General features: G+C 36.9%; 1 protein-coding gene across 1 annotated transcript in view; it reads left to right on the forward strand.

The window, feature by feature from the left end:
- LYST (lysosomal trafficking regulator) overlaps positions 1–18,416 on the forward strand; it is a gene marked incomplete at both ends in the record, with an annotated part of 60,096 nt that overhangs the window by 21,310 nt on the left and 20,370 nt on the right. Inside the window, 15 exons of the mRNA XM_079550679.1 lie at positions 1,104–1,294; positions 2,752–2,997; positions 4,043–4,216; positions 5,197–5,346; positions 5,936–6,073; positions 6,831–7,029; positions 8,453–8,584; positions 9,981–10,605; positions 11,109–11,286; positions 12,080–12,249; positions 13,843–14,073; positions 14,996–15,162; positions 15,624–15,776; positions 17,162–17,353; positions 17,969–18,147. Of these exons, the coding sequence (XP_079406805.1) occupies positions 1,104–1,294; positions 2,752–2,997; positions 4,043–4,216; positions 5,197–5,346; positions 5,936–6,073; positions 6,831–7,029; positions 8,453–8,584; positions 9,981–10,605; positions 11,109–11,286; positions 12,080–12,249; positions 13,843–14,073; positions 14,996–15,162; positions 15,624–15,776; positions 17,162–17,353; positions 17,969–18,147 (3,125 nt within the window). The remainder of the gene's footprint in view (positions 1–1,103; positions 1,295–2,751; positions 2,998–4,042; positions 4,217–5,196; positions 5,347–5,935; positions 6,074–6,830; positions 7,030–8,452; positions 8,585–9,980; positions 10,606–11,108; positions 11,287–12,079; positions 12,250–13,842; positions 14,074–14,995; positions 15,163–15,623; positions 15,777–17,161; positions 17,354–17,968; positions 18,148–18,416) is intronic.

An 18,416-nucleotide genomic window follows, 5' to 3' on the forward strand; every position in this document is an offset into this window, starting at 1 on the left:
AGCTGGCAATTCCAGTTACTTCAGCCATTTGTTTATATTTCTTTAAATAATACCTTGGTGTAGGACATGGAGATGGCAGCATTCACTCTATTTTTTTCTTAAAGCACTCAGTCTTTGTCTTCTAGAAAATGGGGTTCATTTATCTGCTTCTGAACTACTAATTTCGAATTACACAAAGAATATTAAAAAGTGACCAACATTTAAATTACTGAATGTTCCTTGCTATATGTGCTAATTGCTGAAACTACTGAAGTTATTTCCGAGTTTTCTTAGGTTTTAATTCCCCTCCTTCTTCAGAATCTTTTGTCCAGGACTTCCAAATGTTTGTTTAGCCCCAAAGGCTGAGACTCTGCTGATCGTAATTTTGGTGTTTTCTCATGTGCACTGGCCTAGGCTGCTGGGTTGTATGGGTGTGCTGTGTGTATGGATGCTTCATGTTTGTGCAGGCAGTAGGTGAGATGCTTGTTCTAAGTATCAGCTCTACATGGTGAATCTATATGGTCTGATATTACTACAGCCACTACAATTAATGTTTCCAGAGAGATACTCTAATCCAGCTGTATTGTATTCAGATATCATAGACTTGTGTCATTCTGTTAGCGAAGATAAGCTGTCTGGAAAGGGGTTGGGAGATTAATTTGATTTCCTTTTACAGTGTTATTTTTTTCCTCCTCTTGTTAGTTGCAGTGAGCTATTTATTGTTGATGGATCCTTCTGAATCACTCTGCAATATCATGGAAAGTTGAATAGCATGTTTATACTACCTGTAATCTTGATACGCTTTGAAAGTTGAAGAGGTTTGGAGAGATTATTCTTTGCAGTTTGAAAACAACACAACCAGTGTAATTGAATATTCAGATATGTTGCATTCAGCTCATACATATTACTTTCCTGATATGGTTTCAGTTTCCTTTAGCAATGGCCTGTGATATTTGGCAGAAGTCGCTGATCTGCAGCAGTTAGCGCTGGACTTTACTGGTTGCTTCAGGTTACAACAAGTGTTGTAAAAACTAGCTGGTAATTTTCCTTGTGAAGTCTAATAGTCAAGATATAAATTCTGCTTTATTGTGTAATTAGAAGCTAATGTCATTTCTGGATTTTAGGTGCAAAGATTGGACCAGAGGAAGCATTTTACTTATACACATGTGGACCAGACTTCACGTCTGTAATGCCTTGTAAATATGGCAAAACACTGACTGAATGCTCTAAGTACATAAGTAAAGATATTCTGCAGTGTGAACAAATTAAGGAGCTCTTCATGGCAAAGAAGGAAGTGGATGTTGGACCTCTGATTGTAAGTGTCTGCTTAAAAAGTGGTTTCTGGTCTCTCAGAACTGATGAAACTGGGAAAGCATTTCCTGCTGTCTCTTGAAATGTTTCACTTTCTCAATCCAGACAAAAGCAGATCCGATTCTCATTAAAATTACTGCAGAGTTCTTCCCATTTATTTCAGTGGGATTTGAAATAGACACCTTGTGTGGAGTTTCTGTTGACCTGGTTTAGATTCTGACGACTCTTACATATGTGTTCCAAAGTCTATAACATGGTATATTTCTTCCATCTGAGAAGCAGGCACCTCTGGAATTAAGTATATGCGCTAGAATGAATGGGCAGCTCTCTTCCCTGTTGTCATAAAGATGACAAAGAGCAGCTTAGCTTAGTTGAGCTTACTGTATGAAAACTGGGAAGGTAGGAGGACTTAACTGACTTCATCCCAATTTTTCAGTGTTTGAGAGCTGAAAGCTTTGCTGAGCAGTTGTCTTTCAGCTGGCAGATCGTAGCTTTTCTCATCTTTCTTGGCTGATACAGCCATGCCAAATACAGATGTAAATATTAGTTAAATTAGAAAAAGAATTATTTTTTTTAAGTGTAACCTTTTTCATTTGTAGTCTTATCTTCCTGCAGGTAACACCTGCTGTATGAATTGTTCCCACTAGAGGGAATTCTCTGATCTTGTTATATAGCAGCTCTGTAGCTGTAAGCAGTGAATCTTTCTTTATGGACCTAATCCTTGTAAACATCAGTACTAACTGGTGAAGTGATTGGTATGACACCAAGTAGCCAGAGTAGAGCTATATATGTTCAAGTGAAGGATTTATCTCAACTTGTGCACAGCAAGCAAATTTCTTGATTGTAATTAGTACTCTGACCTCCCAGTTATGGTCCATTTGATGTTTTCTCTGAGAATTAGTTGGCTACTCTTTATAGTGTTGGTCTAAGTCTTTTCATCCATGAAAAAAACTTCTTCAGCCTTACATGTTATACCTTCTACTGAGATCCTTATTCTTATAGTAAAGCTGATTGAAGAACAGATTAAAAAGTACAAGAATTAGAGATTTTTCTATGCTTTCTATTTTGGACTTCCTTGTTCTTCCAGTTTTAGAAAGGGGAAAAAATGCTTAATAGCTGTGTATATTTAATTTCTTTTAATCTTGTTAGTAACTGTTCTATGGAAAATAGTTGTTATCCTTCAGTGATAAGAGGAGGATCTTTGGATGTAATTCTTTTTACAGAATAGAAGTTGATAAAATGCAATTGCACAGATCTGCAAAAACTTAAGGAATTCTGTTGCATTTTAGTACTCATGCATCCATACAGAGATTAGAGCATGCGAATGGTAAAGCAGGAAAGAACTACTGAAGTTGCTACTACTGTTAGGTGACTTTTTTGTGTGCTTTTTTGTTTGTTTGTTTTTTTAATCATCAGTTCAAATGTCATAAATTTCTGGCTGATAAATTTCTCTTGTTTCAGGAAAGCCTTGCTGTTGTTTATGCCACGTGCTGCCCCAGTCACTACACCATATATGAACCTGTTATTAGATTGAAAGGTCAAGTGAAGACTGTACCTTCTCAGAGGCCCTTCAGTTCAAAAGAAGTTCAGAGCAATATACTGGATTCTCATCATCTGAAAGCACTTCAGCCTGTTGAATATAAAAATCTTCAGGGTATACTACATGAAATTGGAGGAACTGGTGCATTTGTTTTCCTCTTTGCTAGGGTAAGAGAGATGGAAGATGGAGAGTGCATGTGTAGCTTCTTGTATAAAATAGTCCTTTTATCTCAGGCAGCAAGTCTTGTACTCCAACTGCCAAATGCATCTTACTTAGAAGTCTGTATGTGATTCTTTTTTTAAAGAAAATTCATGGAAGGGATCTGTGGCAGAAGAGTGTACCATAAGGGTTCTTAGCAGTTACTGTTGAACTGTGTAGTGCTTTTTGTAATACAGATAGCACGTAACAGGTATACTGGGGCTTCTGAATGTCAAAATTATATTTTTGGAGAATTGCGAACTGGTCCTAATAGCACTCTAAGTACAGGATATTCAAAATGCAAATATGAGTAAGTGTAAAATTACAGAGTGTGCAGAGCTTGAGCTTTATCTAGCAGTGAGAGCTTTTCTGAAAGGAGGCTGTTGAGCCATGTTCAAAGGTTTGTCTTGTCTAAGACATTGTGCTGATACACAGCACAGCAAGAGCTCCTGAAGAGGACTGGGAATTCCATGGATGTGGGATTTTGTCCTGAGTTTCCCATTAAAGAATATATACATATATATTTGATCCTTCTTGGGCTTGAAGAATTGTAAGAATAGAACAGGGAACAATGGTCCACTGTCTTCATTTGTCAAATTATTTTCATGGACTAAATAAAACATCGTTGTTTGGATGTATCTGTGTGGAAGTACTCCATCTCCAGGAACTTTGAGATAAAACTTGCCTTAAAGATTTAAGAAACCTGTTCATAACTTCACTGTATAACAAGAATTGACATCTACTTAAATTTTATTTAGAATAATCTTTTTCTTACAAAGGGATTCTTGTAATGACTCCTTATTTTCTTAGTAGATGATCATTTATCACAGTATGAATCAGTACTTCAGATATCAAAATCTGAATGTAGCGCTCTGACTTTCATTTACTGCCTCTATATGTAATCTGAAAAATCTTAACGTAGCTTAATCCAGAAGTTATCAGTTAAGCACTTTTTTAGATTTTGTCTAAATGTTTCTCATATAAACTCTTTCACTAGACTTACCTTTTCTTTAGGTTGTAGAGATCAGCAGCTGTGAAGACACTCAAGCTCTAGCACTGCAGCTTATACTATCTTTAACAAAACACAATCAACAGAGAATACAAGAAATGAAAAACTGTAATGGTTATTCCATGATTCACCGAGTGTTGATCAAACCAAAGTGCATTGTTGGATTTCGCATGCTCAAGGTACTCTTTAAACTTGATGCTGTGTTGAATGTTAGCACAAATTTAGAAACCTCTGATTTTAATCGTATATTTGCAAACAAACTCTTTGAAGACAAGAACAGTGATTTGGAACCAGTTCTGAGTGTTGTACCTTGAGCTAGAAACTTCTGGTGGGAGAGATGTGAGAAGTGGCAGTAGATCCATGTTTCAGGGAGGAATTGGGGGGAAGTCAACTTTTCTTTGAGAACAAAGACCTTAGAGTAAACTTAAACTCTTAAGCGTTTGCAAGCAATGAAAGATTGGATTCTGTTCTTGTTTTTCTAGCCTAAGTTGCCAGCTAGAAAAACTTGCATGTAATGAATGAACCCTGACCTTTTTGTGTGTTTTTATTGCAAGACAGATAAACAGCAAGGCCTTTGTTAGTACATCTTGAAAAGAATTAAATAAACTGCTCATTATCTGAAGCATCTTGGCAGTAACTCTTGTAAAAGTTTACAGGGAAGTCTTTGTATGTTGATTGGGAAAATACATAGTAGCAATATCTTGCACTGTAAATATATATGGAAAACAGTCAATCATACTCTTTCTTTTGGTAGACAGAACTGTTACAGAATCCCTTACCTGAATAAAATGAAGGCTGAGCTTTCTGTAATTTCAAAGCTTTGGTGTGAATGTAATTCTCAAGCCACAGAGCTTCACAGGCAAAGGCCAGGTTTAAGGCTTTCAGATTGCCTAATAGTTGAGGGCCTATCTTGGCGCTCAAACCACCTAACGCTTGAAAATGTATGTACTGCTGTTGTACTGGTGTTATAAGATTGAGTCTCTACAATTCCTACAGTGGAGTTAGTAAACTCAAATTATTTTCCAAGCTGACCAGTAAGTAGATATGTGCCTTTCCTGTCAAGAGATCAATGTCTTCATAAATGTTTTTTTATAAAGCTGATAGGACAACAGATCTGTTTTGTACTTAAAATATTCCATATGTCCACCCCCTCTTTAAGACTCTTCTTGAAGGATGCTGCAGTGGTGAGATTCTCTATATACATGAGAATGGGCAATTCATGCTTGACACAGACTCTACAGCAGTTATCCAAGATGTTCAATTGTTAGAAAAGCTACTTCTTGACTGGAAGATTTGGTCTAAAGCAAAGGTAATTAGTTTCTATTGTAAGACTTTTTTTTAAGTCTGAAAGTCAATTAAAAAAAATGCTTAGAAGTCTGAAATGCTTTTCTTCAGTTAGAAAATCTGAATAATTACAGACACCTAAAAATAAGTGGTTCTTGTTTTATTTTGAATAGCTGGTAGCAGTGTCAAGCTCCTACTGTCAGTTTTGACCGTTGCTGTAGTGCATTAAATTCTATAAGTGTAACATGTGCAAATGCTTTGTTGGTTGAACAGATAAGTTTTTTTTAAATCAACTCTGGCAATTTTATAAGGGGAAAAGTCAGTCTGAAATTAACCATCTGGTGTTAACAAAACGAAGAGTAGGTGATACGTGGTTCAGATAAAATGTAATCTTTTGTAGCTTTAATCAATAAGAACATGCATTAATCCCTTGCAATGAGCATTACTTTGGTTTCTAGTTTGGACTTGACCATTTGCAGTCACTTAATTTTATTTCATGCTGGCAAAGCAGTGCTCTTGATTTGACTAGTTCATAATCTGTTAATTATTTTTTATGCTCAGTATGGACTCAGTATTATATTTTAAACCACATTCCTGTTTTATTTGCTTTTCAGCAAGGTGTTTGGGAAACTCTATTAGCAGCTCTAGAAATCCTTATCAGAGCTAACCATCACCAACAGATGTTTAATGTTAAACAGCTATTGAAAGCTCAAGTGGTGCACCACTTCCTGTTAACCTGCCAGGTTCTGCAGGTACTTCCAGTCTTATCCTGTTTTGTGCTTGGCAAGTACTAGGTTTGATTTTGCTTAATGGAAAAAATATGGAGCTACATGCTATGGGGAAAAAATGTTGTAAACATTCCTTTGTATGTTCAGGTCCCTTTCATCCTCTTCAGCAGGCATTGTTGATGTACCCTAGAGTACCCGAAGTACTCTTATCACTGACAGAGTGAGCAGAGTGAGCAGAAGGGGCAATGATTCTTAACCATCTGTGACTACTTGAAGGTTTAGACACTGGTTTGCTTGAAAAATCCATGTATGAGAACCTAAAAAAACCTGAACCTTCGATACAGAACGAAGTCCTCATTGCTGAGAATCACAGATGAGTTATATGAGAATCTTTTAGTATCTGCCTCTCACTAATAACTCTATGCTTTAGCAGTACTCCAATTTGTTATTGTTAAAGAAATATGACACCAACTATATTAGTATATTTTCAGAAACATCATTAGTTAGCGGTGACTGAAAGCCTCTGCAGGCTTTCTAATGAGTTCAGATTTGTGCCAGTCTACTGGAAGTGAACTTACATAACATCGGCAATATTTTGTTCTGAATTTTGACATTGTTCCCCTTAGGTAATGTTGAGTAGCTACAGTAGCTTTTTCAAGTTTTTCAAATGGTACAATTTTTATTGCTTTTCTTCCTTGTCTGTTTTCTCAGTATAGCATGATAATTAAGATTCTGTTGGATGAAAAATATAAGTAACAGTTGTACTGCTCTTCCCTTCTAGGAGCATAAAGAAGGGCACCTCGCCTCTCTGCCTCGGGAAGTTTGTAGGTCATTTGTGAAAATAATTGAAGAAGTACTTGGATCTCCCCCAGACCTGGAATTGCTGACACTGGTCTTCAATTTCCTTTTAGCTGTTCACCCTCCCACTAATACATATGTTTGTCACAATCCTACCAACTTCTACTTCTCCCTGCACATAGGTAGATATGTCATGTTTAACTATAAATACACAATAGTAGTAAAATATATTCTAATCTCTGAGTAGAGGCTTTATTCTGTGTACAGATAATAGCTTTGGTCGTGTCCTGAACTTTTTAAAAAGTTTGCTGCTGCTAAGTGCAATGCATGACATTTGGTGCCTGTATGGACACAATGCTTATGACTACATACAGATCTGATGACTGAGATACATATGGTTTTACAGCACCTTTTACAGAAGCTTAGGCTCAGACAACTATACATATCAATAACAGATGTTCATTTTGAGTACTCTCTCTTTCCAGCAAGGCTAACATCCTAGTTTAGGCAATTGTGGTTCTAGTGGAAGTAGATTCAGGTTCAGCTGGGGGCTTCAGGTACATCTGCTTAAAAAATTTTCAGTCTGGCATAACAATAAAAGTAATTCTACTTTACCCATTTAAAAAAAAAAAAAAAAAAAATTGTCCAATTCCATTTATTAGTGTATCTCGCAGGATTTCAATTTCAGTTGTGACTGCTATATGTGAAGTTTTGAAGCTGGAACCTGTACTTAGACATCTGATCTGGAGAAATTGTTAGTTGTCCTGCTATACAAATTTGCCACAAAAGACTGTTTCAAATAAACTTTCACTGGTTATTTCTGAGTATCAATTTACCAGGATTTTTCATATAATGACAGAAGCTTAGTTCAGGAAGTTTATCAACCAAAGGAGCTCACACTGCATCATACCATCAAAGATATCTGTAGTGTTTGCATAATGTCCTGTGAAAATTATAAACGTAAGTCAATGAAAAAACTGCAATCAAGCATGGTGTCAGATCTAAATCCCATTTGGGAAGCATTTTCTTGCCACTTTACTTAAATGGTTGCTGCTTATTAAACGTTTATCATTTAACAGCGTAATAGTTTTAATATTCAAATCGTACAACCTTAGCTGTAATCTATGTAAAAACTGAAAACTTAATCAGTTAAAAATGTTTTCTCCTGTTGCAGATGCTTGTGCCTCTCGTTTCAGTAATTGACTTCTATTCAAAAGCATTGTGGCTGTGTCATACCTGTCATCTGAAAATAATAGATGTAAAATTCTAAATAAGAGTGGAACTCATTTTTGGTATTTTGAGCTTTATAGTGGAACTTAGTCACTGTTTTGGCACAGCAGAAGTCAAATGTTTCTAGCAGTATGCCTGTGAGGACTGTCTCTAAGTATAATTACTGCAGAATAGTTTAATATTTTGTACTCTGGAGTAAAATATGGGGATGGGAACAGGTTTTTCATTGTTTCAGTGACTTAAGTGATTTTTCTCAGATGCTAGTGAATTGAGCACTTGTTATTAGCTTAAACTGTAACCTGAACACTGTGAATCTTAATACATCAAGAACAAACTTGCAAAGCTTTTGTGTTAACTTTCCCCTTCTGTTTCTAGATGGTAAAATTTTTCAAGAGAAAGTTGAATCCCTTATGTACCTGAGAAATTCCAGCAGTGGTGGGAAGTCTGCAGATGGTTCTGCCTTTGTAGTTACAACTCCAACTGGATTTGCAGCTTTACCACTGGAAGGTAAAACAATGAACACCTAAGGACATTAAGACACTGTCCTTTGAGTCTTGGAGTATTGCTTTCCCATGGATTTTTCTTCCTAAATCCCCTGTCAGCACCCCTTGGAATTAGATGTTGGGCAGCAGAGTGAAAAAGAATGAATTGAGCTGACTGCCTCAGCTGCTCTTCTTTTTATTAAATATAGGAAAAATTACTGTGTTGATAGCTCAGGCAGAGAAGTGGACCAGATGGCTGAACAACTGCTATTAAACTTGTAGAGATATATGAGAATACCTGAACTAGACAGCAGCTAAAATAGTGAGCTGTTTGCAGTTATCCTATGATGCATCTGAATGCTTTTTGTGAATTAAGTATATAATGTTCTGATGCATCATCACTGCATTGGTACTAACTTGTGTGTAGTTCTTGAAATACTTCCAGCTCCTTTTCCTAGACTAAGAGAACTTTCTCTACCAGGCTGTTATCCCTCTTGAAAATGTTAAGGGAGATACCTGTAATGTGCTCTAAATTAGGACTGCTTTGAGCTTAAATGTCCCCCTAAAAAGCAAACTGTTGAATAGAATATGTAGTAATTTGTTACAAATCTAAAGTACATGTAATGCCTTAGTGTAAAAAAAAGTTACAAAACTCATTGGTGAGCAGCTTGCCAGTGTCCCCTAAAAGATGTTGGTAGATTAAACCTAGACCTCTTAGAGGGAGGAGTAGCCTGCTCTTTGATTTTTTGCTTTGAACAGAGAGGTTGAATTAGATGGCTTCCATAGATATCTTCGTAGAATGGCTAGGGTTGGAAGAGATCTTAGGGGTCAGCCAGTTTCAACTTGCTGTGAGTGAAGTTGCCAGCCATTATATCAGACAGCCCACGAACCCATCAAGCCTGGCCTTGGATGCCTCTAGGGATGGAGCATCCACAGCTTGTCTGGGCAGCCTGTGCCAGTGTCTTTCTACTGTCTCAGTGACGAATTTCTTCCTAACATCTAACCTAAACCTCCCCCTTTCAGTTTAAGTCTATTCCCCCTTGTCCTGTCACGATCTACCTGCATAAAAAGTTGGTCTTTACAGCAGCTTCCCACCTGCAGTGATGCTGAATAAATTCCTTCTGAGGTTTAGTTAAGAGGATCCAGAAGGTAAATCTAAGAACATGAATTGCTGAACAGTTTTTCCAAATGAACTCATGCATTGTCCTGACTTGATCACGGCTTGCCAAATGTGTGGCTCCACAGTAATCTGCTCTCTCTACTTGAATGTTTGTCAGAATCTGATCTATGCCAGGTGTGGAATCAGTTTTGCTGTATAGGATTAGTTTGGGCATCAGTGTTGCATTCCATATACAAATAAAGCAATTAAGGAAAAGCTGAAGAGGGCAAAAGCAGTACTAAAGATATCCTTATTTCTCTAGGAGATACTTCTGAGATTAGCATACAGCAGAAGATAAGTTCTCAAGTACCTAAAAGGCTTTGCAAAAGCTTACCAGCATCTCCCACTTCATCACCTCAAGTACATAGAAGAAGACTAATGGAAAGATCGCAAAGGAGCATTGATGACCTGCAGAATATTGGCAAGTATGATTATGCTGATCTCGAGGGTAGAGTTGTTTTTGAAGGACATTCTGAAACCATTAAAAGGGTGCAGGAAGATTTTCTTAGCAGTTGTGAGTCTGCAAAAACAGTTTGTGATGCAGAGTTAACATCTGCTGAAATGTTTGAAGACATTCCAAAAGAAGAGCTATCTGAAAACACATTTGAGAATAAAGAAGCAGATGCAGACCTGAAATGTAAAGGTGATGCTGCACCTCAGCTGCTGCTGCGTCGTCCAGACAATCTGAAAGGATTACCTTCCCTTCAGAAGAGCCAGAGTACTTTTGCAGGGTTGGGCTTAGCATTTTCTGTTCACGGAGGATCCTCAGCCATTGCTCGCTGGCCAAGCTTTGCTGACAAGAATGCACTTCCTGAGGAGTGGGAGAATCTTGCTTTTTCCTCAGCAAATGAGAATCCCCGAAAAACATATGAAAGCTCTGATGAGAGGTAAGCAGATAAAAACATAGTAAATAAATGGTAGCTCACTGTATTGGGGAGGGCTTTATTTAGCCATTTCTTCATCTTGGCTACTGTTCTACAATATTAAGAAATCTGAAAGAGTAAGGAAATATTTTCAATGGCTGTAATAAACCAATTTATTAAGCTCTTGGTAGTCTACAGAATTGTTTAATTTTTAATTCTCAAATTCATATTTTCAGTTGGGAGTTAATGATGCTATGTATAGGTAGGAGCAGGGACTTGTTCTGCTATCTCCTCAGAAAACTCATAGTAGTATTTCTGATCACATTACTCTTTTTTTACCCAAAATCAAAAGTAAATATTAGACATAAAAAGTAAGTACTAGGAATGAGGGATTCACTGAGGAAATGTTTGTCAAATCTCCTCTATTCCACCCCCTCAATCTCAGCAGTAACTAGCAATTACATGCTTGTAATGTTTCCTATTGTTGGCAATGAACTGTGGTAAAACACACATTCTTTTGTCTTCAGGTATACAGAAGACTGTCTTGTGCTTATCTGTTGTGGATTGTATGACCTCTTGCGTGGAGTTCTCCTAATATTACCAGATGTCATGCTAGAAGATGTGATGGACAAGCTTATCCAACCTGATTATCTTATAGTTCTTGTGAACCACCCATCTCCTCTCATACAACAAGGCGTTATTAAAGTAGGCCAATAGAAAATGTGAAATTGTCTACTAGCTTAGTTAGCATCAGAAACATGAAAAAGCCTTCATTTTTGTAGGCTTGCTTCTCAGTTTTAAGATCTGTTTCTACTGTCACAGATTATAAAAACAAAAACAGACCAAAAGACCAAAAAAAAAAAAAAAAAACAGAACAAAGCAAGCAAACAAAAACAAACAAACAAAAAAACAACCACCAAACCCCAAAACACCAAGGCTAAGGAATCTTTAAGAGATTAATATGATCTTTGTGCTGAGTCCAATCGTTCACACACCCAGGTGGAGGGATTAACAAATAGAACAGTTCTAAATCTAAATCTGATGCATTCAGTCTCCACATATAAGGAAGAAATCCTTTTATGTTGAGGCTGCCCATGGAAGATTTGGATGCCTTACTGTTGGAAATCTTCAGTCAGAGTAGAACAGGCTTTGAACAACCTGAACTAGTGGAATGTGTCTCTGCCTGCCTGTGGTGGGTGGCTTGGAACTAGGTGATCTTTAAAGGTCCCTTCCAACCCAAACCACTCTGTGATTCTGTGCTTGTCATGAATGTGACTTGATTTCCCTTGAACCTGACTAAAAAAAAAGCAGAAGTAGTCTTCATATTAAAAAGATAAATTCAACTGTTGTGTGAAATAAAGGCAGTTTAGACTGTAGTTGAAATCATGATTTTTTTTAAACTTTGAAATCAATTGTTTAAATTACAGGTAAAAACTAAGCTTTCATGAGGGTTTGTACATACTGAAGTCTTATGTCACAATTATGTATCTATTTCTAGTTGTTGGATGCATATTTCAACAGAGCAAGGAGAGAGCAGAAAGAAAAATTCCTAAAGACTCGTGGCTTCTCCTTGCTTGCCAACCAGCTCTACCTTCACCAGGGGACTCAGGAAGTTGTAGAGTGCTTTTTGGAAATGCTCTTTGGCCGCTCTGTTGGCCTGGACGAAGAGTAAGTGAAACTTTGTTTTTGTATCCTGTAACTTAATATTTGAACTAAAAACTGCACTTTCTTGCTGAAAGCAAGAATGTGATAGGTTTCTGATTCTTGTTTTTCTTCCTTCCTTCCTTAAAAAATCATTTAAAAACATCAAATGTTGTGTTGTTGCTTTAGCATATTTTTAATTGTTTTAAAGTACTTAGGACTTCAGTACTTTGCCCAGAGAGGTTGTGGATGCCCCGTCCCTGGAGGTGTTCAAGGCCAGACTGGATGGGGCCCTGGGCAGCCTGGTCTAGTATTAAATGGGGAGGTTGGTGGCCCTGTATGTGGCAGGGGGGTTGGAGATTCGTGATCCTTGAGGTCCCTTCCAACCCTGGCCATTCTGTGACTTTTGTATGATTCTTAAGCTGCTGATTAGCAACTTCATCTGATGGTGCTATCAGCTGGGATGTTCCAAACTCTCCGGATTTATGAGGATCTCAGAGGCCTTCACACTTCCAATTTACTGTAGTCAGCTTAACTTTTTTCATCTCTGTGATCCTACTAGACTATTGCTACTGGATTTTGTTAAGTAGTTGAGGAAAAAGCTTGCTTCTTTTCTCCTGATTTGTCCTGATTGTAAATCCCAATTTCCTTTAGGGTATATCCCACAGATGTGCCATTTACTTGAACCAAAGAAACTCCCCATACTGGCAGAACAGAGAGGTGCTTTAAGCAGACAACTAACTTTCTAAGCAAGGGATGTATTTTAGAATTAGTTTGACAGTGTCGATTGTGCAGGGAGAATATGCATCTAAGCATAGTCAATAGCACATAAATCTTGGAAAAAAGCTCATTTCCAGTTGCTTTCCATGCAGTATTTGTAACCAGTAACTTCTACATGTTGCCTTGATCGTCACTCAGTACAAATATTCCTGTTTAATTGCAAGACTTGAAACTTCTGGCTGCTTAATTAGCCCAAAGCAGAGAACTGTTATTTTCTCAGGACTCATTATGGGACTGTACAGTTAATTCTTATGACTCACATTCTTTTAGGATTGTACATTAATATGTGTGATGGGATGATAACCTTAGAATAATCCAGTTTGTTAATGCAAGGCCTGAAGCTCTTTGAAGCTCTCTGAAGCTTTTAAGTTCTGCAGTTGAAGTAAGTTAGAAAGTGATCTAAGCCTCTCCAATAATGGATATAAGATACCAGACCTGCTGCTAGGTTGGTGTGACTTAAGTGAAGTCAGGCTTTAGTTGGTTTCTTGGTGTTGTCTGTGCCAGTTGTAATATCTATTACTGGAAATAAGTCAGTTGTGTTTACTGATTTAAAAAATAAAAATAAAAATACAAACACCTGTTTTCATGAAATCTATACTGCAGACCATTGATAGATAGCTGAAGTACCAGGTTTGTTTTTAGGAACTTCATTTCCTTACAGCTTCTCCAAATGATTTATTTTACTCTTATTTCAGTGGTACTGTGTTACTGTAACGTAAGAATTTGCCATCTACACCTTTGCCAAAATGCTATTATAGACTGATATTGTAGCATCTAAAAATACTGTGTATACCATGTTGCCATTTTAAAGACATTAGACTGACTTCTTTATTTTGATAGATTTGATCTGGAAGATGTCAAGAACGTTGGACTTTTTCAAAAATGGTGTGTCATTCCTGTTCTGGGTCTTATAGAGAACTCTTTATATGATAATGTTCTGCTGCATAACTGCTTCTGTCTCCTACTACAAATTATAAATTCCTGCTCAAAAGTTGCAGACCTGCTGCTTGATAATGGTTTGCTGTATGTGCTGTGTAATACTCTGGCTGCTCTCAATGGACTGGAAACCAAGTGAGTATTTTATTCATTGCTGTAAGATAGCACAGACACAATGTTAAGAGTAGCAGAAATTGAAGCATATTATGTTCTTCATACTTTATAAAATGTTCGGAGACCATGTATAAAATGCTGTATTTATGGCTTACAGCTTTTAACTGTACTTCCAAGTCAAAGCTAATGTTTAGATGTTTGGTTTAAACAACAGAATACAGTGTTTATAAAATAGCCTTTGAATGCCTTAAATTTTCAAGTGAAGGGACATTTTGAAATGCAGGATTCAGTGTGTGTTTTGGATACTTCTCCTAGTAAAACTTGAAAAGTAAGATAAAGGTGCAGGAGTTAGTGGCATTCTGCCATATCTGTGCCAAATGTTGAAAGTGCACAAAGAATCCCTCCTGTGCTGCCTGTGGTTTAGCATTTGAGATGTTGAGTAATTTAAGTTACATCGTTTGTGAACATTCTGTACTTCTTTAGGGAAGGTTATACAATGAAGGAAGAAGTGTGGTGTCTTGCATATTTATTTCTTGATATACTGAAGAGCTAAGTTGATTTTCTTTTTAATCTGATAGTTTAAATTCAGAGTGCTTATAGAATGAGATATTATCCTGAATTCCTCGAGATACTATTTGAGAAATTTAGATTTCAGAACTGTTCTTAAACTTATAAATCTGATAATAAAAATGATTGTTTTTTCTGATGGAACTTTGTTACAGTCTTGATTTTACTGTCATAAAGATTTTTCAGGCATCCAGTCTGTAAACGTTAAGCTCTTTGATTACAACTTCTTAGCTTTCAGCAGCAATGTTTTTATATGAGATAGAACATAATATTAGGTATGTCTGGCAGAAGTAGTGGGGAAAATAGTAATAGGTCTCGTTACAGCTTATGGTCTCCTGCGTTGTAATGTTTTTGGTAACTACAACTTTCTTTGCAGCATTCCCCTAAACGACTACAAGCTACTCGCATGTGATATACAGCAGCTCCTGGTAGCAGTTACAATTCATGCCTGCAGCTCTTCAGGTTCACAGTATTTTCGTGTTATTGAAGACCTCATTGTGCTGCTGGGTCATCTTCAAAACAGTAAAAATACAAGGATGCAAAGTAAGATATCTGCTTATTGTTGGGGGTCTCAGGACTGGAAAAGTAAATCCACTCCCAGCCGGTTGGTTTAATGTTCCATTTGAGCGAGAAGGGGGAATTTTCTGCTTATGAGATCATCTTTCTTCTCAAAGTAGTACTCTTCCTTGGAAGCCTTCCTTGTCTTGTGGTTGTGTACTGCTAATCTGAAGAATCAATAGCTTTAAGTTCATGCGGGATGTTTGAATAGAAACGTTCTGTGAAGTTGTTTTTAGCTTATTTTGTAATTCACCAACTTTTCTGTGAGTACCATGTGCCTCTGTGTAATAGTGAGCTGGCTTTCTATATGGCTTCCTCAAAATCAAGCATCTTAGTTCTCACACTTAATGTTCTGTTACTTTTTTGTACAAATATCTGGTGAAAATTCTTGAATACTTGTGAAGGTAAGAATCTGTCACACATCCTATCTGTGTTTCTTCCTGTAGATATGGCGGTTGCTCTTCAGTTAAGAGTTCTTCAAGCAGCTATTGAGTTAATAAGAACTACAGCAAACAGAGATGCTCAGGAGCAGGCTGGTGTGGCCCCATCACTATCTGCAGCACATCGTGCAATGTTTCAAAAGCGTAAAGGCATTGCTGGTGAGCAGCAGAAGTCTATGCTTGTACTCTTGCCTTTGTTTATTAATAGTGAAATGTCTATTTTGAACTCTAATTTTGATAATAGAACAAGTGAATCTTGTTCTAAAATATATATTGATTTATTGGCTTTATTTATCAATATATGTTTTGGGACAGAAAAGCCTGTGCCTATTTTGAGCTTGTTTTTGTATTACAAGGGGAGAATGGGATACTGAATTGACACTTCAGTCAATTTTTTTCCTCACTTGAGTCTCTAAATCCAGATGCTGCCTTCCTTTGAAGTGAATCCCAATTCATGAGCTGTTTAGTGAAAACATTTTTCAAATAATTTGTAGTAGTTTTATACCTAACTTCACAATAAAATACCAAAATAAAGTTAGTTCTTCTAACTTCAGTGTATCTAGGATGTGGGTATTGCATTATTACACAGCTTTAAATAGGTGATTATCCTGAAGTAATACCTTGCATGGCAAATTTAATTGGGAACATGAGAGTGCTCGATTCCACCATGGCACTTTCTGTAAAACATTTGTGCAATTCAAGGGTGATACTGTCTGTGTGTACAATGGCTTGTGAATTCTATAAAGCTTTTGGAATCTTCTGACTGGAAACTGTGTAAATGAAGCTGTCTTTAAGACGTGGTAGGGTGTATAATTTAAAACCTGATATATATTTCAGTTGTTTAAAGAAAATGTATATTTTTTCTTATTTACTATGGAACCTCCTTCTTGATATGATTATCTTTCAAGGCCTTTCAGCCTAGTAAACATAGTGAAAATATTTTTGCTAGTGAATCTAGGAAGGCACTAAAGATAATATAATGATATAGGTAGAGTTAAAACTAGGACTGTAACGTTTTCCTGAAAGAATCAAATGCAGTCATGGCTTGGCAGTTCAAGATGTTTTTCCTCCAATGGATATTTTGATGACACACAACTATTTTTAACTGTATTACCATTGGTGGCAATGGATATGATATAAAATGTCTATGTGCTATAATTCTAAGTGACTCTTCATTTGCATTGATAAGTCTATCTTGTGATAGTAAAAATAAACACATGAAGAACTCTGGCATCCTTTTAGATACAGAATAGGAATAAATGTGCCCTAAAATCGGCTCTGCACAAAAATACCTGGGTTGCTCAGTGAATCTCATCCTGACACTAACTTATTTTATGGTGCCATTTCTTCACGTATTGATTTTCGAATATGAGATATCTTGAAAGAAGCAAGCACCCAAATGACACTTACTCCATTTAACGTTAATGTATTTCAAGTGTTTGATTTCATCCTAAGATTTTTGGATCATTTGATGAGGACAGTAACTGAGTGATTAACTTGGTGTGCTTTTAGTAGGACACTTCTAAATGTTTCTTTACTTGAAGGTTCCAGAAAATTTTCACCTGCTCTATCTGATGCTCTGCTGATGAAAATGCGTTCAGTTGCAAGTGAGGAGTTTCATATGATGATGCAACGGAGAATGAGTCAAGAAAATCCTATCCAAGCCACCGAGACTGAGTTTGTACAAAGGTTACAGAGGCTAACTGTCCTTGCTGTAAACAGACTCATTTATTTAGGTAGGATTTTCAGTTCATTTGTTTTGACAGTGCCGGATTAGTGTTCTGTGACAAATGGATACTTGATTTCAGAGAGTTTGAAAGGAAAGCAATGCTATTGATACTGGCTTAATGGAATTAATTATAATCAATCAGTCTCTCAGAAGTTTGTCTCGCTGTATTATATTACTGACAGTTGAATCTGGATGAATAAATTGAATAAGCTATTCAACGATTCAATGATGTAGTTCTACATCGATCTGTCCAAGCTGCTTGAATTATGACCTGAAGTCAAAAAGCAAAAATGCAAAATGGAACTTTTGCATTCTCTTAAAATGCATCAGTTTGTGTGCTCTATGGAATGCCTACACTTGCTAGCAAGACTTGACTTTAGGAGCTAGTTCCAATTCCACAGAAACAAGAGAGCATTCAAAGAATTGAGCTGCTCTGTGATTAGCCGTAAATGCTGAATGAACTGGTTTGTGAGACTTGACGTAAGGAGTACATATTGACACTTAAAATAACATTGTGTCGTAAGTGTGGTGGTAAAGGCCATGTTTGATTTGATGCCAGCTAAAGGAATGTAGGATTAGCTTGGCTGAGATGGTACTGATCAATTTGCCTTTAAATTTTAAGCATCTACTGAAGAGTGCTATGACGTACTGGGTATAACAGAAACGGCAAGTCGAAGCAGGCTTGCAGCATCCCAGCTGGAAGTTCCTGAAGAAGAGATCCAGCAAGAGCTGCCCAACAGAACAAATCCTTTTCTGAAAGAAATGTTCAAAATGTTAGTGGAAGGAGTGAGACTGTCCCCTGTAAGTAACTAACTATGTGATTTACACGTAAAAACATTTCATAAGGTTCACTTTTTAGGAATTTCTTATACCTAAAGCTTTCTATCCATAGATGTTTTTCTTGCTGCCTCTCTCAGTTCAGCTGTGGTAATATTAAAACCTGTTCAGCTTCCCAGTTATTCTTTAGTTGTGAAATACTAAATGTATCTGTTCAGATTTAGCCACAACATTTAGCGAAATTCAGTTTCTGTAATGCGCACACAAAGGATGAATAGATTTGTTTTTCCCTT

Source organism: Tetrao urogallus (genome assembly GCF_951394365.1).
Source record: "Tetrao urogallus genome assembly, chromosome: 2".
Lineage (NCBI taxonomy): Eukaryota > Metazoa > Chordata > Aves > Galliformes > Phasianidae > Tetrao > Tetrao urogallus.